Raw genomic sequence first — 21,444 nt, 5'->3', positions numbered from 1 at the left:
TTCTCCATGGAGGTAGCAATCAAAAATTTTCATGGTCGCTATTTCTCCCCTTTCTTCTTTTCCCAATTACCCCATCCCCTAACACATAGACAGACACAGATTTGGAAGAAAAAAAAGCAAATGCGTTGTTGTTGGGGTAAAGGGGGGGATTTCCTCCCTCCACGACTTCCCCATTACAGAAGGGAGGTGACTGGTGAGTAGAAAAGGAAGGAGTTGGGGATGCACACCCCACTCTGTACAATATAGAAGAATCTGATATAGACACTTTGTATAAAAGCCACTTGTCCTCATCGGTGTCCTCTCGCCGGCCCGCCGGGCAGGGTGGGGGTTGGGAGTTGGGGCACAGATCTGGAGGCAGACTTAGGACATACACACAGAAGCCCTATGACCCACATCCCCTTGGGTCACTTGGGGTCCTTAGTGGGGGCATAGCACAGCTCCAGGGGTCTGGACACCTTCCAGAACTTCTCATTCACCAACTCCAGGGTCAGTGAGCCATTCAGGGTCTGGGGATATGGAATAAACCAGAAAGAAGGTAAAGGGGAGAAAAGATTGGTATCAGTAGGGAGAAAAGAAAAAAAAAAGGTAACAGAAAAGAGATATGAAGAAAAATATGCAAGTATATCAGGAGAAGGATGGAAGGAAAATAAGAATAAAAGGAAAGTGATAGGAGATAAATGGGAGGACAAGGAGAAAAGTGAGAGAACAGTGGACAGAAAAATTGATTAGTGGCAGGGTGGATGGAACATATTTTATCTTAAACTCTTCTCCTGTCCCCAATTCCTCCCCCACAATCATTCCCTTCCATCCTCTCACCGTGAAAGCTCCTCCCCCAGGTGCGATGTAGATGGTGTACTGCTTCTCACTGACACCCTCCAGGCTGGGCAAGGCTGGCTCCTCTGGGCCATCAGTTCCTCCAGTTCCTGGTGCCTCCCCCCCACCTCCCTCAGGTCCTCCAGCTTCTGGGACTCCTCCACCTGGTGCCCCAGGCTCTCCAGCCTCTTGTTGCTGCCTCCGCTCAAGTGCAATCCTTAGAGCTAAGTACTTGGAGAGGTGGTCAACTGTGGCATTCCCTGTTGTCTTCACATACCTGAAGAAATGGGACAAATGATGAGTGAAAAAAGAAAAGAGCTGGAGAAATGGGAAATCTGATATCTTGAAAGGGCCTAATAGTTTATCAGGGGATTTTTCTGTTTGGAGGCAATCATGATTTTGCATTAGGTATGTTTCTGAGTTGGAGGGAATCAATTACTAGATAGAATCACTGCTTCAGTTATGGAAAGGAAGCCCTTTGCCTTTGGCATATTACATTTGGTCCCTGGTTCCCCAGTTTTTAGGTTGCTAGTAGGGATATCTTCTTACCTTGTCTGACTGTATTCTCCTTTTTCAACCAGCAGAGGATGGGGCCGGAACACAAGCTCAATCTCTCCTCCTGGCTCAGGAGGACTGGGGGCCCCAGGTGGGCTTGGTGGACCCAGGGTCCCCCCACCCAGGGGAGCACCACGGTCTCCAGAATCTTCAGAGCCTGCTCCCCCACCCATTCCTCCAGTAGCCCCTCCCCCTGTCCCTCCACTGCTACTTCCCACAACCCCTGGTCGGGGTCGTTTGGGGGCAGGTCCAGGAGTGGAGTCCGGGGCTGAGTCTGAGCTAACATCTTCTCCATCCCCATCTCCCTCTCCCTCACCAGGCTCTCCCTCCCCACCACTCATTGTTGTAGTCTGGTCTGACTCTGGCATTGGCCTCCTTACACGCTGGGCCCTGTAGAAGCAAAGAACACCAGTTAGAAAATCAGTGGGTAGGAAAGTTAGGAAGTCAGAGGTCAAAGGTTAAGAGATAAAAAAAATCAGAAAGTGAGATTCATGAATTTCTGCCTTTTATATATGAAGAAACCTTCTAGAAATCAGCACCTAGCACTTCAGTATCACTACTTTCATACCTGTGCATTGCCTGCATTCGGAGGCCCTCCTCAATGCTGGAGCTCAGTGCTTGCTGGTTGTGAAGGCGGCTAAGTCGGATGAGGACCCGGTCCTGATGTGCTTCATACTCCTCTCGACTAGGGTAAATCTTGGAAATCAGTGCATCGAAGTTTGGATCAGGCCGAAGAGACCTTTTTGACACTAGCTTCTTCCTACAAGTGGGGCACTCCTTGTTCCTGAGTCAGAGGACAGAAACCACTTATGATATTAACTGGTAATTGGGGGTTCTTAAGTTTCCTACACTAAAACAGGACTAGGAAATTATCCATGAGGTTATAAGATCTCCACATGTAGCAAAGGCATGGAACCTATTTCTCCCTCATATTCCCCAACCCAGCACATGTCTCTCCAGATACCCGCTTCGAAGAGCAGTGACGATGCAGTCAGAGCAAAAGCGATGGAGACACTCTTTTGTAGTCATTGTATTCTTCAGCATGTCCAGACAGATTGGGCACATGAGTTCTGAATGCAGGGATCGAGGGGAAACAGCGATTTCTGTGCCATCCATAATGGCTTCCTGCAGGAGGGGAGAGAGAGAATGACATGCAGGGAAGGGGTGAGAAGGGCAGTGAGAGAAAGAGTTGAAAAGCATAGGAAAGATGCAATCTTTGGGGCTCCTAGGAAGGTGGTAATTCAGGTACAGGCAAGATGGACTCACAGGAGATAGTATACATTTCAGGGATGGAAGGCATGGGAGAGGGGTCCATGGGAGGGATTCCTCACCTGTGGGGTCCGATGCAGCTCATAGAGACTCAGTTCCCACGTTTTGCTGGCGCTCTGTGCATTCGCTGGTGTCGCCATGGTGACAAGGAGTCGACCACCACCCCCGAGATCTGGGGGCAGAGAGGGCCACTAAGGAGTAGCAAAAGGAATCCTGGGGGTGGGGATGAAGGGGGGGGGGGGAGTCAGAGTCCGCCCCGCTTCGCCCCGCCCCTTCTGCACGCGCCCCTCTCTGAGGTCCCGCCCCCTTACGTTTCCTTCCCCTCCCCCTCCCCTCCTCCTTTCTCACACCCCGCCCTCCCCCAGCCGCGGGTTCTCTTGGCGGGATCGCCCCGCCGCTGGCGACCCACCCTAACCCCGTGCCCCGGCGCCGTGTACCTCCCGGGCCAAGCTCACTCAGTCCCCGGTCCCTCCCACTCAAGACCCTGCTCCCGCCGCCACTGCCACCGCTCCCGCCGCCGCCATGGCCGGGGCGCTCGGGCCCTTGCGTCACTTCCGCCTCCCCATTCCCTCCCCTGTCTGACTCGGAACGATGGTTACGTCACCAGGCTGGTCGGAACGCGGGTGGAACGTGGAAAGAAGGGGGTGTCCCCCCCTCTTTCGCACACGTGACACGCCCTCCCCACGTGAGGGGACGGGCTAGCGCGGTGCTCTCTCCATCCACGTGGGGCTCCATCCTGCTGTTCCACGCGGGATGGAGACCGGACGGGATAGGGTGCACCATCACTGGCTTCCTGCATCTAAATGCATTGGGGGTGTGAGCACGTTCCTTCCCATCCGAGAGGCCTCTTCCTCCCGGAGTGGGCTGGAGCCTGGGTATCACCTGCCTCCCGTGGGAAGAAAGCAGAATGACCCCAGATTGCCTTACACGGGGGCCGAGAATTAGAAGGGCCGCCCGCCCCAAGCGCCAAGCCCTCTTGGCATTCCCAGCATATCCCCCCACCTTCATCCCCTTCGCCTCCAGTCCCTGAACCCAGGGTTCAGGAGCCCCCAGTCCCAAGGGCACGCCACCGAGTCCTCACTCCCAGCCCGCCCGCTTCGCCTTAGGGACTCCCCTCTTCTGAGTCAGGCTTCCTGAAGTCCCCGCGTCAGCCCTCCTCTGCGAGGCGTGGGGGCCGCGGCTCGGGATGTCCAGACCCAACTCTCGAGGGCCGGAGCCACGAGAATTGCGTTTGGACAATCAGGAGCCGCGGCCCGGGCCGGGGCCGGAGGAGGAGGAGGAGGATGGTTACCCGAGGGATGGAGAGTCCCACCTGTGGAGGGCCGGAGAGAGCTGTGACTGGGATAAGGGGGTCGCCCGGGGAGCTGATGGTACAAAGGGGAGCTGATGGACACCCGATCATATCTGGGGATGGGAGAGAGAGGGAGATGATGGGGAGGCAAGAACAAGGAGGGGGTCCAGGCTCTCAGGAGTGGGAGCGAGAATTCCCCAGGAGATGGAGAGAAGCTCGGCGCCGCGCCCGCCGGAACAGGTATACATGGACCAGAAACCTAGCAGGGGTTGAGTAGGGAAGATAGCTGGGGACAGAGCAGGGAATCCTTTGAGAAGGTGGGGGAGTTGTTTCTTCTTCCCCCACCCCACCCCCGTAGGCCACCCTTTTCTCCTCCCGGTTCCCCCTCCCTTCCGAGCCCCCCACTTTCCTGTCTTCTCCTTCCGTCCGTGGCCAGTCCTTAAGTGGGCTCCAGAGGCGATTCGCCCCTGGCCCCCTCCACTCCCCTCCTCATTACCCCTCCCTTCTTTTCAACTCCCCGGCCCCTCTTTCATCCCCTCCAGCCCCTTTCAGAGGCTGCCCCCCTCCCCTAATCCTGGCCACCTCCCCTAATCCCCCACCCCCCACCCCGACCCCGGGCCGGCTGCACTATTGTGAAGAATTGAGAAGGCGGGGAACAGGAGGGGGGACTGAGAAAAAGGATGAAGGTTGAGGCACCTGTTCCACGTTGTCCCCCTTTCCCAAGCCCAGAATTAGAAGTATGGCCAAGTGGACATCCCCTCCCCTTTCACCCTTGTGGGATACAGGGTGGGCTAAAGTTTGGGGGGAGGGGGAAGAGGACTGTGGATGCAGGACACTGGCCACAGGAATGGAGCTAAGACCCCCTCCTTCTGTCGGCACTGTATCCCACACTCTCCTCACACCCGGCGGCGGGGGTTGCCCGGGGAAACGAGCCAGTGAATGGGAACAATCCCACCAGGAGAAGAAGGGGAGGAGGAAATGGGGAGGAGTCTGAAGACTTCGACACAAGAAGGAGCCAGAGGGGGTAGGAAGATTTGGAATTTATTAGGGTCACAAACACTCTTTTCATATAACTTGTCTTCCCAATTTTCAATCGCTGGTCCCCCACCCTTTAACTGAATCTTCCTTTGCCAGACCATAGAGTTGCTTCAGGGAAGGGATGAGTTCTGGATCCTGGGATCCCGTGGGAATTACATGAAGAGACCTCCTGGGAAGGTCAGACAAGGGAGAGATAGAGGTATAGAGAAAAAGAAAAAATACTTGGGACAGGGATTTCTCTAACCTCCCACATCTTCCCTAGTCCCTTCAGACTTTCCCAGTCCCTCAAGAATTGTTTCAGAGTTTTCCATTCACTACCCCCTTTATTGGGTCCTGTTTCCAATTCTTTTTTCATCATACCAGTGACTTCCAGAGTGGCCCCTGTGATATATCTACTGCCATCTGATGCTAGGAATGCCACCACATCTGCCACATCTGGGGAGAGGGTTCAGAAGTCTGATCACTGCTGCCCTATGAATCCCAGGAATGTTCCCCACCCCAAACATATCCAAGGCAAGGAACACCAATAACATATAACTCCCACAATCTCACAAACATTCAAGATTTGGTACCTAAGGGCCTTTTTCAGTCTCCACTTGCTAGAACCCCAATTTCTATCTACCTCATCCACTCAGGGTTTTCCTCACTCTTGTTTCCTTACCCTCAGGAGCCCCCATATGGCCCATCGGGATAAGTGGAGTTATCTGAAAGTAGACACAATGGGAAAGGAAAGATTTTTTTTTAAATGAAGAAGTGGTTTCTCTGACTTGAACTTCCTCTCCAGAATTTTCCCTATGATAGGGCTTAATGGGGAGAAGGGGGAGTGTTAGATGACCCCCTACCTGATCCAATACTTTCTGTGGTACTTTTTCTGTCATGGGTGTTTTGATGAACCCTGGAAGGATGGAGTTGCATCGGATTCCATGTCTGTGAAGAGGGAGAATTACTACTAACCCTGGTAATTACTAAGCTGGATATCAATCAATTTACTATTAGATGATATGGAATCAAGCATTTCGAGGGACTTTGGTTACTTCTAAGGCTGTAAAATCTATTCAGTTTAGTGATCCCTCTCATCTCCCTGGCTAACCTTCCAAGTTCTCGGGCCACACTCCGGGTCATTCCATCCACTCCAGCTTTGGATGCTGCATAGTTCACCTGCCCCAGGTTCCCCACCTGTGAATGAGTCAGTCAGACAAGAAAGCCTCCCCTTTCTCCCATTTGTCTGACTTCTCCCAGACTGACCTTTCCTACTATGCTGCTGATGTTGATGATGGAGCCACCAAAGCCACTTGATACCAAGGCTCTAGCTGCAGCCTGAGTAATCAAAAAGGTGCCCTGAAAATGAAGGGAAAGGGTAGCAAAGGTAGTGGGTAGTCCCAGCAGTACAAATTTCCCTTGCTTTGGGCACTCCCTCCCATTCCCTCCTAGGCAGGTAAATCAGGTTGGAGTCAGGATGACCAGAGGACTTGAAAGATTCAGGGTCAAGACCTTGAGGTTGATGGCAATAACTTCATTCCAGTAATCCTCAGGCATACGGAGCAAAAACTCATCCCGAGTGATCCCGGCACAAGAGACCACCACTGACGGTGGGCGGGAGAAGTAGGCCTGAGGGAGGCGGGAAGGAAGCGAGGTTATTCTCTGAACACAAAAATGGACTGTGAGAAATAAGGCACACGAGAGCAAATAGCTTCTCCCTTTCCCACGTGTGGACTGTATAGTCTCATTCTCACCTGGATTTGCTCTATCAGCCCCTGCGCTGCTCCGGCCTCGGCCACATCAGCCTGGAAAGCAGCGTGACACCCGGGGCCAGTCCCAGTCTCACCCCCCATCCCCTCCAGCAGTCGTATTGTCTCCTCTGCTGCTGCCCCATTCCGGTCACTAGCAGCCACGAGGGCCCCTTCCTTGGCCAGGCGCAGGCTGATTGCCCGGCCGATTCCGCTGCCTGCACCTGGGCCGGGAAGGAAGGAGGAAACACGCCGAAATTATCTCTCGGTCCCAGAGTGCGGGCAGGAGCCGGAACACTTCATGACCCAACATTGGACACTTGGACTTAAAAGCCAGTGCAGAGGGGATGGGATCACAGGCATCACAGCTCTTCCCCGCGAAGCTCGGCTTCGTGCAACCCTCACGTGAAGTTATTCCGTCTAAAGTGCCTTTTATGTTCTGGGGTAAGTAGGTGGGGTGGGAGCGATCCCTAACCTGTGACCAAGGCGAGCGCGGAACGGAGCCGAAGCTGGGCGGCCATGGCAGGGACCTAGTGAGGGCTTCGGCTCCAGCCAATGGGAACAGAGAAAAGCGGGGCTGAGAACTTAGTAGCCAATCAGAAGTGAAGGGATGCGCAATCGCTCTTCTGGGTAACCAACAGGAATCCCGTAGGACCTAAACCCCAAGGTAGAGACGAAATTCTCCCAGGTCTAGAGGCCGGGAGAACATGTTCATCTTTTCTCCGAAATTAAGACGAGAGACCAGATAGGGTGAAAGAGCCGGGCCTTTATTTCCGGTCACCACCCATTTCCACCCCCCCCATGATATAAAAAAAAAAAAGGGGAAAAAACTAAACTTTTAAGATAACGACTTCCCTCCCCCAATCACTACACACGATTACCCTTTATCCTGACCCCGCCCCCTTCCACTCCCTACGCCCAGGCTCGGGCCTTTAAGAAAGGCACACTCCAAATGAGGAGAGATGGGGGGCGCAGCTGGGGGCAGCTTGGTCCCTTGAGAACAGGTAAGGTGGACACAGGTAACAGGAGTCCCTATTATGTGGCTCCCTCTTCCTTTCTTCTTGGGACCCGCTCTTACACCATGGTCACATTTAGCCTCCACACCTAAAACCCAACTCCATTGTCAATGAATTCTCAGTACTAAGGCCATTCTGGCACTTCATTCTCAAGCCTACTGCTCCCTGAGACCTTCAGGTCTGTAGGGCCAACTCAAGTTCATTGTCCCTCTAGACTTTTACCTTTCTGGGACCTGGTTCCTCCTTCCTTTGGCTAGCACCCCTCTCCTCATCCAAGTCACCCCAAACTACAGGGTAGAGAGGGAGGGGTCTCCCACCTCTCATTCGAGGTAGGCAATCAGTACCATCATAGCAACTCCACCCAACAGCCCTAGAACCTCCAGCAAGGACTGCAGGGGAGAAGCCTCCCTCAATAGCTCAGGCAATACAGACACTGTTGCTACATAGATGAAGCCACCAGCTGTAAATGGGAGGACCCATCCTGGGCCACTGCTACCAGCAGCACCATTTCCCTGGGACCCTCCTTCAGCCAAGAGTGCACAGGTTGTGCCTGCCAAGGCCCCCAGTGCAGTCAGCAGTTGAAGACGCATCGCCTGAAGTGGGGTAGGGGGTTTGAGGAAGGGAAAGAAAAAAGAGAAACCTTCAATATCACCCTTGGTAAGGAATAAAATGCAAGTTAATAACTTGGGGATTGTAGCATTAAGACAAGAAGAGAGACTGGAAGCAGTTTTTTCAGTCTACAGAGGCCAAAGAGGGAGAAACAATTTCTATATTAGTGAGAGTACAGACTCCTGCTTGAAACAAGAGACAAAAGAATATAAGGAAGCTAATTTCTTAGGGTTTTGGGGAGGTGATGTGGAGATGTGGGATTCAGAGACAGTGATAAGAAATGAGGAGCTGAAGAGTTCCAGGGGCACCTGGGAGGAAAGGATACCTGAGGAATGTTCATAATTCTCCCAATCACTGACCTGTCTCTTGCTGCAGCCAGACTGGACAAGGATGGCAAAATCCCCAACTTCATGGGGCACCTCATGCAGCAGGACTGTAAGTGTGGTCAGGATCCCTAGTCCCCGGCCCCCTCGGAAAGAGGCCCCAATTGCTAGACCATCCGTGAAGTTGTGAGCCAGGTCAGCAGCTAGGTTCAGGTATCCAGACACACGTAAGTCTGGACAGAAGCAGGGAAGGTGAACTGAGTAAGATTCTCCAAACTCCCTCAGTCACTTCTATAGCTCCCAAGTTCACCCTGAAATGACTTTTAGATAAACACTATCTAATCACAGTAACTGAATATTATAGTAAATAGACCCCTTCTTCCCTCAAGCAGTCTCCAAACCTTGTTGAGAATGTTTCAGACACTGTTCCTGGTCCCTCACCTGAGCCCCCTTTCTCCTCTTCAGATTTAAGCTGTTTCACTGGACCATCATTGGGTTCTCTGCCTGCTCCTCGCCTCCGCCTTGCCCCTCCAATCTCTTTCTCCTTTTCTTCCTCATCTGAGCTCTGTTTTACCTTGGAGGATTCTAAGGAAAGAAAAGAGTGATCAGAACATGGAGAACATATCTCGATATCATTCAAAGATAGAACCTAATCTGAGCCAGGAAGATTTAAACCCTTACCTTTCACCTTAGAATCAATACTATGTATTGGTTCCAAGGCAGAAGAGTGGCAAGGGCTAGACAGTGGGGGTCAAGTGACTAGCCCAGGGTCACACAGCTGGGAAACGACTGAGTGAGGTCAAATTTGAACCTAAGACATCCCGTCTCTAGGCCTGGCTCTCAATCCACTGAGCTACCCAGTTGCCCCAATTTCTGTATTTCTGCAACCACTCGCAAGTTCCCAAGGCAGTAGAATACATTATAGGGAAGAAGGTATTCTGAAATTTTACCATGTTGTCCATGATCATGTCCGTGTCCGTGCCCATGTCCATGTCCTCCCTTCACGTGGGTCACAAACTTCTCCACCACAAGAAAGGCAACAATTCCACCAAGAACCCAGAGCCCAACAGAGAGAATGGGGCCCTGGTCTGAGGATAGAGACAGAAGGAGGATACTGAGATAGAAACATAGTCCTTAGTCTTCTCCACATTCTCTGGCATGAAGTTGGGGGACATGCGGGAAATGGTCAAAAACCCTCCCCTCTACCTTGGACCCACACTTTGCCCCATTCCCTCCTCACGGTTATGGGAGTGTCCGTGTCCTGGCCTTTCCTCAAGTTGATGGTCCACATCTCCATGATGAGAATGAGGTTCTGAGGAATGAAGGTCAGAAACACAAAGCATGTGATATAAGCATTACAGCTAATAGAGGGACTCAAAGTAAGAGAGAGAGTAAGTTTGAAGGGAAAATAAGATTAGGGGTCAGAGGTCACTTACCCAGGGCATGAGGTATAAGATGAAGGAAGGCATCTCCCAGAAGTCCCCCTGAGGCAAAACTGAGCAGGATTTGCAGGAGTGATCGGTGTTGGGGGGAATTGGATTCCACAGGCACAAGGAAGAGGATGAAAAATGGAGCGGCTGAGATCAGCACCGTTGCCCCCAGAGCCTGATAAGTATAAGTTTGGGGGTTAAGGAAATAAGTCATGTGTGTGTGTTAATTATTATTTAATGATTGGATCCCATACCCCACAACCCCTTCCACTATTCCCACTATTCTCTGGGAACTCACATAAGCCCAGAGACTGACAGTGTCCAAGTCCTGCCCACTGCCTAGAATCTCAGAATCCCCAATGCCTCTAGGGTTTTGTCCATGATCATGAGTGTGACCTCTGTGGCTGTGTCCATTTCCTTCATGTGAATGCCTTTTGGGCAAGGGATCAGGATCATGATAAAAGCTCTCATGAGTGTGGCCATGGTGTCCTGGTGCATGGCTGTGACCATGATGGAAATCATCATGAAAATGTTCATGGCCATGATGCTGGAAATCTTCATGTGAGTGCCCATGGCCATGATGGTGGAAATCTTCGTGCAAATGTCCATGACCATGATGGTGGAAATCTTCATGTGAGTGTCCATGATCATGATGGTGGAAATCTTTGTGTGAGTGCCCATGGCCATGATGGTGGAAATCTTCATGCATATCTTCATGCAGGTCTGCGTGTTCCCCAAGTCCAGACACCAGCAGCTCGAGGGCAACCCAAGTCACCAACCCCACAGCTGCCCAGCATCTGGCCCCTGGGGCTCCTCGGGCCATTGCGATTATCTAGAAAGAAAAGAGACAGTGACCCTTCTCGGACCATCTAAGGGGTCTGTTGCTCATTTTAACCCATTATGGTTGCTTTCCCATTCACCCAAACGAGTCTCTCGTCACTTTCCTTTCAGATGCCTTCTCCCCCTCCTCTCCAGGCTCTCTGGTCCCTGGGACAGTCTTGCTTATCTCTTAGTCTCTCGGCTTGGTGTTCCCTCTGGGCCACCGTCTCTATGGTCCCCTGAGGGTATAAGGAGACTGGGAATGCAAAGGAAGGATGAAAACTCACCGGCACCGAGGTCTTCTTTCTCTCCCGGGTTCCCACGGACGGACGTGGCACTCCCGCGTTCCCGCTCCCGCGAGAAGAGGAAGTTCCGCCCTTTCTCCACCCCTTTCCTTTACTCGGTCAGCGGCTCTCTCAGCTGCAGTAACGGGGCACTTGTCCCTGATACGCATGCGTACACGGAGGAAGTGAACCAGCCGGAAAGAACGGAAAGGCCTCCTCCACCTTAGTGAAGGGCGGAAGATAGCTCAGCGGCTTCCTGTCTTTACCTAAATGGCTGCCACCATGGTGTTGCCATCTTGGTATAGGGCAAAGTGAAGTACCTTGTTCCGCCAGATCTGGCGCCCCATTCCAAGACCCAGGCAGTATCCTGCCCTCCTCTCCCGACCCCAAAGCTCTGTAGGTATCCTCCTCCCAGTCCTTCCACACCTCCTCCTAGGGGCCATGCCCTTGGCAGCTTTGCCCTCTCTCATCTATCCTTCTCCAGCTCCCATGCCGCGGGGCAGTGTGGGCCTGTGGGGGAGCGTGGCGCGAAGCATTGTGGGGCCGGGACCCGGTGGTGGCGGCGGCGGGTGGAGGTGGCGGCCGGAGAACAACAAGCCCCGGAGCCGGAGCCGGGGGGAGCGGGACGGGACGGGATGGGCGACAGCGGGCGGGGTGAGTGGTCGGCAGGGTAGGGCCAGGGTGGGCGGGCGAGCGACGGTGTTATCTGCATGTCCTCTTCCCCTTCTACATCCACCCACGGGTGTCTTTGCCTACCGCCTCCCCTCCCCCTTCCCTGCCAAACGCCCAGCTTAAGGGTAATCCGCACGCCGGAAGGGTCTTGCTCCTCATTAAATCTGGAGTCTGGAGTGGGTCGAGAAAGCATGGACAGCACTCTTCTTTGCTTGCCTCGGGAGGGATTGGAGAGAGGGAGGGCTGGGGGGCGGAGCACGTGTCAGGGAGGGGTCAGCATCTTCCAATCTCCCCCTCTGGGCTACCCTGACCTCGGAGTTTAGGCTAATATTGCTATGATGGAGGACTGGTTCGTTTACAACTCTTATGACCCCACCCACATTGAGACTAGGTAGGCTCTGGTCACTCCTAATGAGTTCAGATCCAAATGTCCATGATCATTATTCTATATCACCCATAGACTATTCTGCTGCTGTCTCATGCCTCCAACTCACCTCTGGGGAAAATGTAGTGGAGAGAGGAGACCTGGGTTCGAATGCTGGCTTCAACTCTTTCCAGTTGTGGGACGCTGAACAAGTCACTTTTCCTTTCTGAGCCTCAATTTCCTCATTTGTAAAATGAGGAAGGCTCTAAGGTCCCTTCAAGTTGAGTCCAAAATCTTTTCCCAGTTTAAGTAGAATAGACCAAGAGTTATCATTTTCCCCAACTTGGGCAAACAAAAATGATTAAAAGCAAATAAAGTGGCTTTACTTGGGTTGGAGAAAGTTTAAAGTCTCATTTTATCTTTGTACCTTCAGTGCCCACAATAGGGTCTTGCCCATAGTAGGCTCCAAATAAATGTTTGTTGAATTTGAATTGAAATACATAGTTGATTAGCTGAAAACTGATTATCTCTTTCTCTCTTGTTTTTGTCTCTACATCTTTGTCTCTATTTCTGTCTCATCTCTCTTCATACCCCAAGACTGTAGAAGCCCAGACAGCTCCTCCCTGAGCTCATCCCCACAGCCGCCTCCCCGGGGGGGCCCTCCCTCTTCTCCTCCTGGGCCCCCCCTGGCTCCCCTACCCTCTGCAGCTTCATCTCTCCTAGGAACAGGGGGCCCACCCCAACTCCCACTTGGCTCCCCCTTCCCTGTCATCAGCTCCTCCATGGGGTCACCTGGGCTTCCTCCCCCTGCACCTCCTGGACCCTATGGCCCTGTCAGCAGTCCCCAGGTGAGCTGTTGTGATCCCATGACCTTCTTGAACTATATGTGATCCTTGATCCTGGTTTGAACTTCCATATAATCTGGTGATCTTTCATGACACCAGACCCTGGTGTGAGCCTCTATTCTTTGTAACTTCTGATGTCTTGGTCCATGATATCCTTGGCCCTTTTTTACCATGATGAATAACCTCTGAGTCATTCTTCTAGAGTCAGTGATTGTACTTTTTTCCTTTGAGTTCCCCTACCCATCATCCTTAGACCTGTATTCAGTCTCCTCTCCCCTCTTTGCTACCTAGAGATAAAGATAGATAGAGACATATATCATAGAAGAGGTGGAGAGTAGATTTAAGTCCTTGTGACTATTGTCACCAGCCCTTCCAACAGGCATCCTTGTAATATCCCCTCAGATTAACTCCACAGTGTCACTCCCTGGGGGAGGGTCCGGCCCCCCAGAAGATGTGAAGCCACCAATGTTGGGTGTTCGAGGCCTGCACTGTCCACCTCCTCCGGGAGGTCCAGGGGCTGGCAAACGTCTTTGTGCAATCTGTGGGGACAGGAGCTCAGGTACGGTGTCATTGGGTCACTTGAAGCTCACAGTGAGGAACAAGGAGAGGGGCCAGGCCATATCTCACTTGTGGCAGTTGGAACTTAGATAAGTGACTGGTGGTTATCCAAGGGCAAAGAAGGGGCTGGGTGAGAGCTGGGTGAATGGGAGGATACATCCCACAGGTTACCTGTCAAGGTTAAGGAGGGCAGAGGAGAGGCAGCATGATGTATCTGGAGGATTGGGCTTAGAATCACTTGAGTTGAATTTGAAACCTGGTTCTATCACTAGCATTCTGAGTTGGGGCATTGCGCTTTCCCTGTATGTAGAGTCTATGTAAAATGGGCGTAATTGAATTGTACTTGGTTGTAAGCAAAGGGTCGATGCCCCTGTGTCCTGGTTCCTGTTCCTGTTTTAGGCACAATGAGGTGCATGTTTGCAGGGATTCAGAGGGGGAAGTGATTAGTCTCTCCACCCTGGGGTCTCTAAGCCACTTTATGTTCCCTTCCTCTTCTTCCCTCCCCATTCTAGGCAAACACTATGGGGTGTACAGCTGTGAAGGCTGTAAAGGCTTCTTTAAGCGCACCATCCGAAAGGACTTGACTTACTCATGTCGGGACAACAAGGACTGCACTGTGGACAAACGGCAAAGGAACCGATGTCAGTACTGCCGATACCAGAAATGCCTTGCTACTGGAATGAAGAGGGAGGGTAAGAAGTCAACTTTCTATATCTACTGAAGTCCCCCACCCCTCACCCCATCTGTTGGCCTTCTCTCTGACTTCTCCTTCACTGAGGTTGTGTGGGGGAAGTAGATTGAAGTACCCACTGGCCCATACCATACAACTTTAGAGTCAAGCCAGAAAGAGAGAAGAGAATCAGAATAAGGAAACCTTCCCATCTGCCTTTTTCTTCCTCCTTTGCCATGTGTTTTCTTTCCTCATTTCCCCTTGCAGTTGATCTCCCCCAAAGGTTCCCATCTGGCTTTTCTACCCTCTCTCAGTAGTTCTGTAGTGGTCTGTCTATCTCAGATTTAGAACCCCTTTGGAACCTGTCTTTGGCCCTTTCTGTGAGTCTGGCCTTTGCCACTATATAATTTATGGTCATAGTCTCTCTGACTTTCTTCTCCACTCTATGGTCTTGTTTCTTCTCTGGCCTCTAGTTCCTGACTATTTGTCTGTGATTCAAGGAGGAGCTCTCTCAAGCTTTTTTACGATGTTTAGGGGATTTTTCTATCCCCATGTCTCAATATAGGAATCTAAGTATGTCAGAACTGGAAGGAACCTTAGAGATCATCTAGTCCAACCTCCTTATTTTTACAGATGGGGACAAGTGGCTCATTAAGGGGCAAGTGACTTGCCTAAGGTCATACATTCAGTAAGTTGCAGAGCCAGAATAAGAACCTAGATCTCTTGAAAACTACAAATCTTCTAACATTTTTTTTCCCTATACATGCTGATCAAGGTTTAACATTTTTATAAACAGTACCAGGAATCACATACCCAAGTTTTAATCCTGGCTCTACCACTTACCAGCTACATGACCCTGTTCACTTAACTCTCAAAATGCTGGGCCTTAATCTCTCTGAGACTCAGCTTCATCCCCTATAAAACTGGGCCAACACTTGTCCTCATCTACTTCAGAGAATTATTGTGAGGACCAAATGAGATAATGAATGTGGAAGTGTTTTGTTATGATCTACTTAAGATTTCTCCGACCCTTTAGGTGACCCCTGTTTCTTCTTGACCCTCTCCTTCACCAAGTTCCCCACCCTAACTTATCTATATCTTCTAATTAATCACCTTGGTTCTTGGGTGTCATAGTCCCCTGCCATCCCCAAGAATATGACTGACCCCTGTGCTGATTCTCCCGTGAGCCCCTTCTGACCTCCCACCCATTTTTCTTTTCCCCCCCACCTCCCCAGCGGTACAGGAGGAGCGTCAAAGGGGCAAGGAGAAGGACGGGGAAGGGGAGGGGGCCGGGGGGGCCCCTGAGGAGATGCCTGTGGACAGGATCCTGGAGGCTGAACTCGCCGTGGAGCAGAAGAGTGACCAGGGCGTAGAAGGGCCCGGGGGGGCCGGGGGCGGCGGCAGTAGCGTGAGTGACCAGGGAGAGAACTGTCCTCTCACATGACACTGGGGGGAGGGAGTTCTTAAATATATGCCCAAGGTCCCCCAGCTCCCAATAATCCAAATAGTTATAATTGAAGCAGGAATAGTGTCCAAGGCAGGAATGCCCAAGACACATAAACAAGCCCCCCTCTCTTCCCTTACCCCAAAGGTAAGGGCCTTCCCTCCCCTCCCTTCCCAATAATCCCTTTCCCAGCAATAAGGGTTGGAACAGAAATGTAAGTGATGGGAAGACTCTACGCCCCCACCCCCCTTTGCTTCCCCCAGGGAGGAAGGGATCTGTTGGGAGGGGAGTGGCTTTTTCCCATAAGAGAGAGGGAGTGGGTCCTAATATTTCCCCAACCCTGTGTATCCTCATTCTTCTTCAGCCAAATGACCCTGTGACCAACATCTGTCAGGCAGCAGACAAACAGCTGTTTACACTGGTTGAATGGGCAAAGAGGATCCCGCACTTCTCCTCTCTGCCTCTTGATGACCAGGTCATTCTGCTTCGAGCAGGTTAGTGATTTCTGGCTTCTGGCCTAGGTGACCTTTTGACCCTGACCCAGCATGACCTCCTGGATTCCTGGAACCCTCAGTGACCTACCCTGAATCACCTCTAGGTGGACAGACTTTCCTGAGCAGGGAAGCTCACTGCCCCTACCCTTCTTCCCTTCTTCAACTCCAATAACTCCCAGCCTGGTCTCTGGCACCTGACCGAATGGCCTCTGCCTCTTAGGCTGGAATGAGCTCCTCATCGCCTCCTTCTCCCATCGTTCCATCTCCGTCAGGGATGGCATCCTCCTTGCCACAGGGCTCCATGTCCATCGAAACTCTGCTCATTCAGCTGGTGTTGGAGCCATTTTTGACCGGTCAGTGTTCCCTGGGGTACTCAGGGACTAGGTAGTTGGCTGGTGTAGAGGACAATGTGGGATGATCTTTTGCTGGTTAGTTTCCTGAGCTGGATAGAAGTGTGATTTCCATGCCTTTCTCCAGGGTTCTGACTGAACTAGTGTCCAAGATGCGTGATATGCGAATGGATAAGACAGAACTCGGCTGTTTAAGGGCTATTATCTTATTCAACCCAGGTAAAGGAGACCTACTTCTCTTTGAGATACCCCTACTCACCCCATATAACCCAGAGATTTCCCAAGTGACTGAATGACCTCTCCCTAAATATAACCCTCCTATTATAGAAGACGTGGAACACTACTTGCAGTAGTGGGAAGAACTTTGGACTTCAGTGACCAGTGGTCTTGGGTTCAAGTTATGACTTTACCAGTTATTTGTTGTATGACCTTGAATAAGGTCATACAACTTCTCTCTGGACTAAAATGATTGGATTAATACTAGATGATCTCCAATATCACTTCTATTCTCTAACATCCTCTATCCTTCCAAACTCACCATCTTAGTTTGGCATAGGAGTAGATATCCTGTTTCATAACCAGAGACTTTTTTTCCCCCTAGTGTCCTGGAAAGATAAAATACTATCAACACATGCAAAACAATGTTAAATGTGGAAATAGAGGATTCTTCCTGGGTTGAGAATGATGGGAGGTTGTAGGGGGGAGACCCTTGACTTTATTACTACTCTTCCTCTCATTTTCCTTTTTCATCCAATTGTTTTCTTCACCTAATCCTCTTTCATTCTGCTTCTTCATCCCCTCCTGCAGATGCCAAGGGCCTCTCCAACCCAGGGGAGGTAGAGATTCTGAGGGAAAAAGTCTATGCATCTTTGGAGTCATATTGTAAACAGAAATACCCTGAGCAGCAGGGACGGTAAGATGGGAGGGGGACATGGCAGGGAAGAGCCTTGGAAAGTATTTGTTGGTGGAACTAAAACCCTGGGGGTGGGGATGCGGGAAGACCTGAGTGATACCAGTAATGAGTGGCTTTGTGTGTGTGTGTGTGTGTGTCTGTCTGTCTGTGTCTCGTCTCCCTCTAACATCTCTGTCTCAGTCTCATACACACACATCACACAAACATATTTTTATGGAGGGGTTTCTGAAGTTCTCCTCTTATTTTCCTTGACCCCCTTCTTCTTCTCCACTCTCCCTCCCTCCTACCCCAGGTTTGCAAAGCTGCTTCTTCGTCTCCCTGCCCTCCGCTCTATTGGCCTCAAGTGCTTGGAGCATCTGTTTTTCTTCAAGCTCATCGGGGACACACCCATTGACACCTTCCTCATGGAGATGCTGGAGGCACCACACCAGCTTGCCTAACACTGAAAGATAGAGGGGGGAGGGTGACCTGCAAACTTGGATGGAGGCCTGGAGGGAGGCTGGAATGCAAGATGGGCCCCAAACCTTGGGAGATGAGGGTGGGGAAGAAGCTTCAGGACCTTGGATAGAGGACAGACCTAAACTGAAACCCCCAAGGGGTTTATACCAGTTCGTCTGATGCCATTATCAGAGGAGACCCTAGAACCCTAAGAGGGATGGGGTTGTCTGTTCCAGTCCTCGGCTCGCCTGGTTCTCTAACTTACAGGGGCTGCCCAAGTTTTGAACTGAGTTCTCATACTGGTAAAGGATTCCCCTCATCCTCCCATCCATTTCCCTCCAAACAGCACTGGGGATCTGCTGTGCTTCTCTCCCAGGACCCTGTTCCCTTATCTGGGAGCCATGAGCTCGTTCCTCTTCCTCCCCTCTTTTCAGATAAGACAGTTGAAATGAGGGCTCTGTTCTTCACCCTAAGAAATGGACTTTGGGGGGCAGGACCCCTCCACACAATGATGGACGTTGGCCATGGGGCTCACACCTCCTTCCCTATCAAGACATGGAAAGATTGTGGGAGATGGTAATAGTGACTGGGAGAGGAATCACTCTGAAATCTTCATAGCCTGGTTCTCACATAGCTCTTTTTATGGCATCTCCCTTTTTAATCAGACTGAAGGGGAGTGGGGTGTGTGTGAAAGGACAGACTGGCTTTCTCCTGGCCTCCAGTGTGCTGAGGGTTTACTGGGAAGAGCCAGAGTCTTAGTCTTAAGAAGAGCCTTAGTCTCAAGGGTCTTCCCACTGGTGAAAGAGAACTGTGTTAGAGGAAGGGTATAGGTTGCATCTATTCCTGGGGATCCTCAGCCTTTTATCTGCCCAGTCTACTTGGGCAACCAAGCCAGGGAGAGGGGTGATTTGGGTAGGGAGCTGTTTAAGAAGAGAAGTGCTTTTGAGATGATACGGTTATCACTGAAGCCGCCCCCTCCCCCTTCCTGATTACACCACCTCCCTCCATAATCATGTCTTCCTAGTACTCACATAAACCTTTTGCCTTGCCCTCCCTTGCTAGGGAAGCTCCTAGTTTGAGGAGGCAGGGTTGCTGCAGGGACTGGAGGTAGGGATCAATCCCAGGGAAAGGGGTGGGGGTGTCTTCTGGGGCCTGCATGATTCTATAGGTTCCAGCTCTCCCATAGAACTTTTCCAAAAAAAAAAAATGCTTTCAAATTAAACCGCTGCTTTTCTGGATGTGGGGGTCTCTGTGTGGGGGGTGGGTAGCAGGGGCAGAGGGAAAGGGTTACTGTGCTGGCTATATGTGTTGACTTCAAGAATGGGAGGGAAATGCCGCTCAGACTCCCCTGACGGTGCGACGGTTCCCTGGGGCTTGAGGGGCCGGGAGGACGTTTTGGGGGGGGAACTACAAGGAGCGCTTTGTCCGGGGGGGGGGGGGGGGTGTCGGTCGGAGGAGTGGAGGGTGTGAGTGTGGAGAGCCGGCTTTCAAAGGCTCCTTGTTTCCTTGCCACCTCCACCCCCCTCTCCGGCGGAGGCGGCGGGCGGGCGGGCGGGTGGTGTCTGCTCAGTCCCAGCTTTTCACCCGCTGCACCGAGGGCTCCGAGCAGACCCTGGGACTGCGCACGTCTAGTCCATGCGGAAGATTCAGGACAGCGGCACCTGACCACAATCCCAAATCCATTTCTCCCAAACTGGTTCTTCTCTGTCCTCTCGTGCCCTTCCCCCCCCCCCCCCCCCCCCCCATCTCTTCACCCTCTCGAGGTCCTGGAGCTGTGTGCCTGGCAGTTCTACTCTGCGGCTCTCAGACTTGAGTCCTCCGTACTTTCCATCCCTTAGTATCCCGGATTCCTCGGAGCCTCCGTCCCCTCCAGGGGCCCGCCCATCCCTATCTTTAGCCTCTTCTATAAATACCTGGACTCTGTAATTACCTCTGTGGGGAGGGGCGGGGGTGTGTATAATTATGGATAACTGATTATAGGGGAGACCCCTCTCCCGCAACCAGGACCCCGCCCCAAAAACTAGGGACTGGGAGTAGAATTCCTGGGTTCTCGGAAAGGAGAGAGAAGGGGAAACTGGCCACCTTGGAGTCCTAGACTCCATGATGGGGATTAGGGGAAGAGGACAAGATACCTAGGTCCTTTGAGAAGGTAAGGGTAGGATACCTGGGTCCCCGGAAGGCCCTTGTCCCCTTGGGCGGAGCAGGGATTTCCCCAGAGAAGGTATTAAAGAGGGGGGTGGGATTTTCCTTCTCCGGGTGCGGGAGGGGCGTGGGAGGCTGGACCGGGGGCGGGGTCGGGGGTTCTTGACTGGTAGGGTGGCCCGGGACACACAAGTGGCTGCAGCAGAGGAGGGAGCACCAGCCAGCGCAGGATCACTGACACCTTCCCTTTGGTGCATGGAATCTTAGGACTGAGAACTGCAGAGGTCCCCAGCCCTCAGCCATCCTCCCCTCTCCAGGGGACTCGGGAGTTCGAGCACCAAGAGCCTGCTGCTCCTTCTCCCAGAGTCAGGTGTTCTAGCACCTCCAGCTGCTCTTCCCTCCCTCCTTCCATCTCCGCTCCTTGGCTCTTCGGGACCGGGGCGTCCCGGTCGCCCAGCCATGGAGCGGTGCAGCCGCTGCAGACGTCTCCTTCTGCTGGTCCCGCTGGTGCTGGGGCTGAGCGCGCCTCCGCCAGTGGGAGCAGGTAAGTGAGGCCAGGTTATCGGACACCAGAGTTGGGAGGATGGGAGGAGCTTTGGATTTGGGGGAATCTGGCAGGATAAATCCCTGGATGGAACGAGGTTAGCATCTGGTGAGGATGGAGAATCCCCTAGGATTTCGGTCCCTAGATTTGGGTCAGAATACAGTGGTGTGTGAGGAGACACTTGGATCCGTGTCAGTATCCCTGGGGACGGGATGGGACATTCCTGCCCTGAGGAGAAGAGACAATGAGATTGAGTCTAGCTTTCAGGACTGAGAGGAGGGTGGACAGGGATACCTCTTTTACTGTCTCAAATTCTAACTAGCGGATGTTGGAATGGGTGAACAGGGTGGGTGCGTGCGTAGGTGGAGAAACTAGTCTAGGAGTCTAAAGACACCTGTGTTCTTAGAAAGGGAACGGAGAGAGACATCGCGAGTCCTCATTTAGAGACTTGAAAGTGGAGGCTATGAATGGGAAGTTTTAGCTAGGGGAACCGACTTATCCTGCTGAGTGGGCACGTCTTCTGGTATTTGGGAGTTCACGAACACCAGTGGGGGAGTCAGTACCTGCCTCAGTGCTTCTCTATTTTTTTTTTTCTTTCTCCTCTTGAAGTGTGGAATGAAGGTGAGAGAAACTGGGGAATGAATCAAAGTATCAGGGGAGCTTCTGTGATACACCCGTGCTCCATAGACAGTTCTCTGTTCCTATTCTCTTCCCGCACTGGTCTCCCCCCCCCCCCCCCCCCCACCTCTTCCTCCTGTGCCCTCGCTGCTGCCACGCGGCTGGCTCTGGAGAGCGCTGGGGCCTCTGCCAACGGCCCAGCCGGACGGGGCTGGGAT

At 52.1% G+C, this 21,444-nt stretch overlaps 5 protein-coding genes and 1 non-coding gene across 21 annotated transcripts in view; 2 read left to right on the top strand and 4 right to left on the bottom strand.

Annotated features, from left to right (window-relative positions):
• Window positions 1–100: 100 nt before the first annotated feature.
• On the bottom strand, window positions 101–3,238 carry RING1 (ring finger protein 1). Of its 3 annotated transcripts, none has more exons than XM_016430992.2 (7): window positions 3,075–3,238; window positions 2,700–2,850; window positions 2,333–2,493; window positions 1,937–2,152; window positions 1,363–1,758; window positions 817–1,090; window positions 101–506 (listed from the first exon to the last, which is right to left on the bottom strand). In XM_016430992.2, the coding sequence occupies exons 2-7, from the start codon at window positions 2,775–2,777 to the stop codon at window positions 405–407; spliced, it is 1,227 nt and encodes a 408-aa protein (XP_016286478.2). In that variant the 5' UTR covers window positions 2,778–2,850; window positions 3,075–3,238; the 3' UTR covers window positions 101–404. The 3 variants fall into 3 exon arrangements, with proteins under 3 accessions (XP_016286478.2, XP_003340414.3, XP_056673983.1); XM_003340366.4 differs by having other exon boundaries at window positions 2,700–2,809; window positions 3,075–3,234; XM_056818005.1 differs by having other exon boundaries at window positions 101–1,090; window positions 2,700–2,809; window positions 3,075–3,222.
• Window positions 3,239–3,819: 581 nt separating this feature from the next.
• MIR219-2 (microRNA mir-219-2) lies at window positions 3,820–3,879 on the bottom strand. Its single transcript, NR_127473.1, has one exon. It is a non-coding gene; the product is annotated as a microRNA mir-219-2 (primary transcript).
• A 1,074-nt stretch (window positions 3,880–4,953) lies between these two features.
• HSD17B8 (hydroxysteroid 17-beta dehydrogenase 8) lies at window positions 4,954–7,427 on the bottom strand. 7 transcript variants are annotated; one of them, XM_007483666.3, is made up of 9 exons: window positions 7,169–7,400; window positions 6,700–6,917; window positions 6,458–6,574; window positions 6,212–6,304; window positions 6,057–6,142; window positions 5,809–5,893; window positions 5,628–5,670; window positions 5,327–5,401; window positions 4,954–5,135 (listed from the first exon to the last, which is right to left on the bottom strand). In XM_007483666.3, the coding sequence occupies exons 1-9, from the start codon at window positions 7,212–7,214 to the stop codon at window positions 5,119–5,121; spliced, it is 780 nt and encodes a 259-aa protein (XP_007483728.1). In that variant the 5' UTR covers window positions 7,215–7,400; the 3' UTR covers window positions 4,954–5,118. The 7 variants fall into 7 exon arrangements, with proteins under 7 accessions (XP_007483728.1, XP_007483729.1, XP_056673981.1 ...); XM_007483667.3 differs by having other exon boundaries at window positions 6,057–6,124; XM_056818003.1 differs by lacking the exon at window positions 6,458–6,574 and having other exon boundaries at window positions 6,057–6,124; window positions 7,169–7,427.
• Window positions 7,428–7,439: 12 nt separating this feature from the next.
• On the bottom strand, window positions 7,440–10,894 carry SLC39A7 (solute carrier family 39 member 7). The gene is made up of 7 exons (XM_001369382.5): window positions 10,370–10,894; window positions 10,078–10,246; window positions 9,882–9,953; window positions 9,592–9,729; window positions 9,083–9,226; window positions 8,678–8,874; window positions 7,440–8,302 (listed from the first exon to the last, which is right to left on the bottom strand). The coding sequence occupies exons 1-7, from the start codon at window positions 10,892–10,894 to the stop codon at window positions 8,030–8,032; spliced, it is 1,518 nt and encodes a 505-aa protein (XP_001369419.1). The 3' UTR covers window positions 7,440–8,029.
• A 554-nt stretch (window positions 10,895–11,448) lies between these two features.
• Window positions 11,449–19,160, top strand: RXRB (retinoid X receptor beta). Of its 5 annotated transcripts, XM_056818000.1 has the most exons (11): window positions 11,456–11,570; window positions 12,307–12,490; window positions 12,808–13,058; window positions 13,458–13,614; window positions 14,126–14,305; window positions 15,519–15,691; window positions 16,092–16,221; window positions 16,442–16,574; window positions 16,699–16,790; window positions 17,379–17,484; window positions 17,777–19,160. In XM_056818000.1, exons 3-11 carry the CDS (start codon window positions 12,993–12,995, stop codon window positions 17,922–17,924), a joined length of 1,185 nt encoding a protein of 394 aa, XP_056673978.1. In that variant the 5' UTR covers window positions 11,456–11,570; window positions 12,307–12,490; window positions 12,808–12,992; the 3' UTR covers window positions 17,925–19,160. The 5 variants fall into 5 exon arrangements, with proteins under 5 accessions (XP_056673977.1, XP_007483727.1, XP_056673978.1 ...); XM_056817999.1 differs by lacking the exon at window positions 12,307–12,490 and having other exon boundaries at window positions 11,449–11,570; XM_056817998.1 differs by lacking the exons at window positions 11,456–11,570; window positions 12,307–12,490 and adding an exon at window positions 11,699–11,828.
• A 530-nt stretch (window positions 19,161–19,690) lies between these two features.
• COL11A2 (collagen type XI alpha 2 chain) overlaps window positions 19,691–21,444 on the top strand; it is a 40,345-nt gene continuing 38,591 nt past the window's right edge. For 2 of the 4 annotated variants that reach the window (XM_056817996.1, XM_056817994.1), the window contains exon 1: window positions 20,234–20,608. In XM_056817996.1, the coding sequence (XP_056673974.1) occupies window positions 20,524–20,608 (85 nt within the window). In that variant the 5' untranslated portion in view covers window positions 20,234–20,523. Of the gene's footprint in view, window positions 20,072–20,233; window positions 20,609–21,444 lie in introns of those variants that run through there. The other 2 variants (XM_056817995.1, XM_056817997.1) reach the window with 2 other exon arrangements.

The sequence above is a fragment of the Monodelphis domestica genome, chromosome 2 (assembly GCF_027887165.1).
Source record: "Monodelphis domestica isolate mMonDom1 chromosome 2, mMonDom1.pri, whole genome shotgun sequence".
In the NCBI taxonomy this organism is placed as follows: domain Eukaryota; kingdom Metazoa; phylum Chordata; class Mammalia; order Didelphimorphia; family Didelphidae; genus Monodelphis; species Monodelphis domestica.
This window is presented reverse-complemented; position numbering and strand designations above follow the sequence as displayed.

Excerpts from the sequence above, each read along its gene's own strand:
- RING1 (XM_056818005.1), bottom strand. The coding sequence starts at position 2,777 with ATGGCGACACCAGCGAATGCACAGAGCGCCAGCAAAACGTGGGAACTG. Across the intron at positions 2,153-2,332 it reads GTCACTGCTCTTCGAAGCGG|GAACAAGGAGTGCCCCACTT; the intron begins GTATCTGGAGAG and ends CCTCTGACTCAG. Across the intron at positions 1,759-1,936 it reads CGAATGCAGGCAATGCACAG|GGCCCAGCGTGTAAGGAGGC; the intron begins GTATGAAAGTAG and ends TTGCTTCTACAG.
- HSD17B8 (XM_007483666.3), bottom strand. The coding sequence starts at position 7,214 with ATGGCCGCCCAGCTTCGGCTCCGTTCCGCGCTCGCCTTGGTCACAG. Across the intron at positions 6,575-6,699 it reads GGCTGATAGAGCAAATCCAG|GCCTACTTCTCCCGCCCACC; the intron begins GTGAGAATGAGA and ends CGCCTCCCTCAG. Across the intron at positions 6,305-6,457 it reads TTATTGCCATCAACCTCAAG|GGCACCTTTTTGATTACTCA; the intron begins GTCTTGACCCTG and ends CTTCATTTTCAG.
- SLC39A7 (XM_001369382.5), bottom strand. The coding sequence starts at position 10,894 with ATGGCCCGAGGAGCCCCAGGGGCCAGATGCTGGGCAGCTGTGGGGTTG. Across the intron at positions 10,247-10,369 it reads CTGTCAGTCTCTGGGCTTAT|GCTCTGGGGGCAACGGTGCT; the intron begins GTGAGTTCCCAG and ends TATACTTATCAG. Across the intron at positions 8,875-9,082 it reads AGAGGAGAAAGGGGGCTCAG|ACTTACGTGTGTCTGGATAC; the intron begins GTGAGGGACCAG and ends GCTTCTGTCCAG.
- RXRB (XM_056817998.1), top strand. Across the intron at positions 13,059-13,457 it reads GCCCTGTCAGCAGTCCCCAG|ATTAACTCCACAGTGTCACT; the intron begins GTGAGCTGTTGT and ends ATATCCCCTCAG. Across the intron at positions 14,306-15,518 it reads TACTGGAATGAAGAGGGAGG|CGGTACAGGAGGAGCGTCAA; the intron begins GTAAGAAGTCAA and ends CCACCTCCCCAG.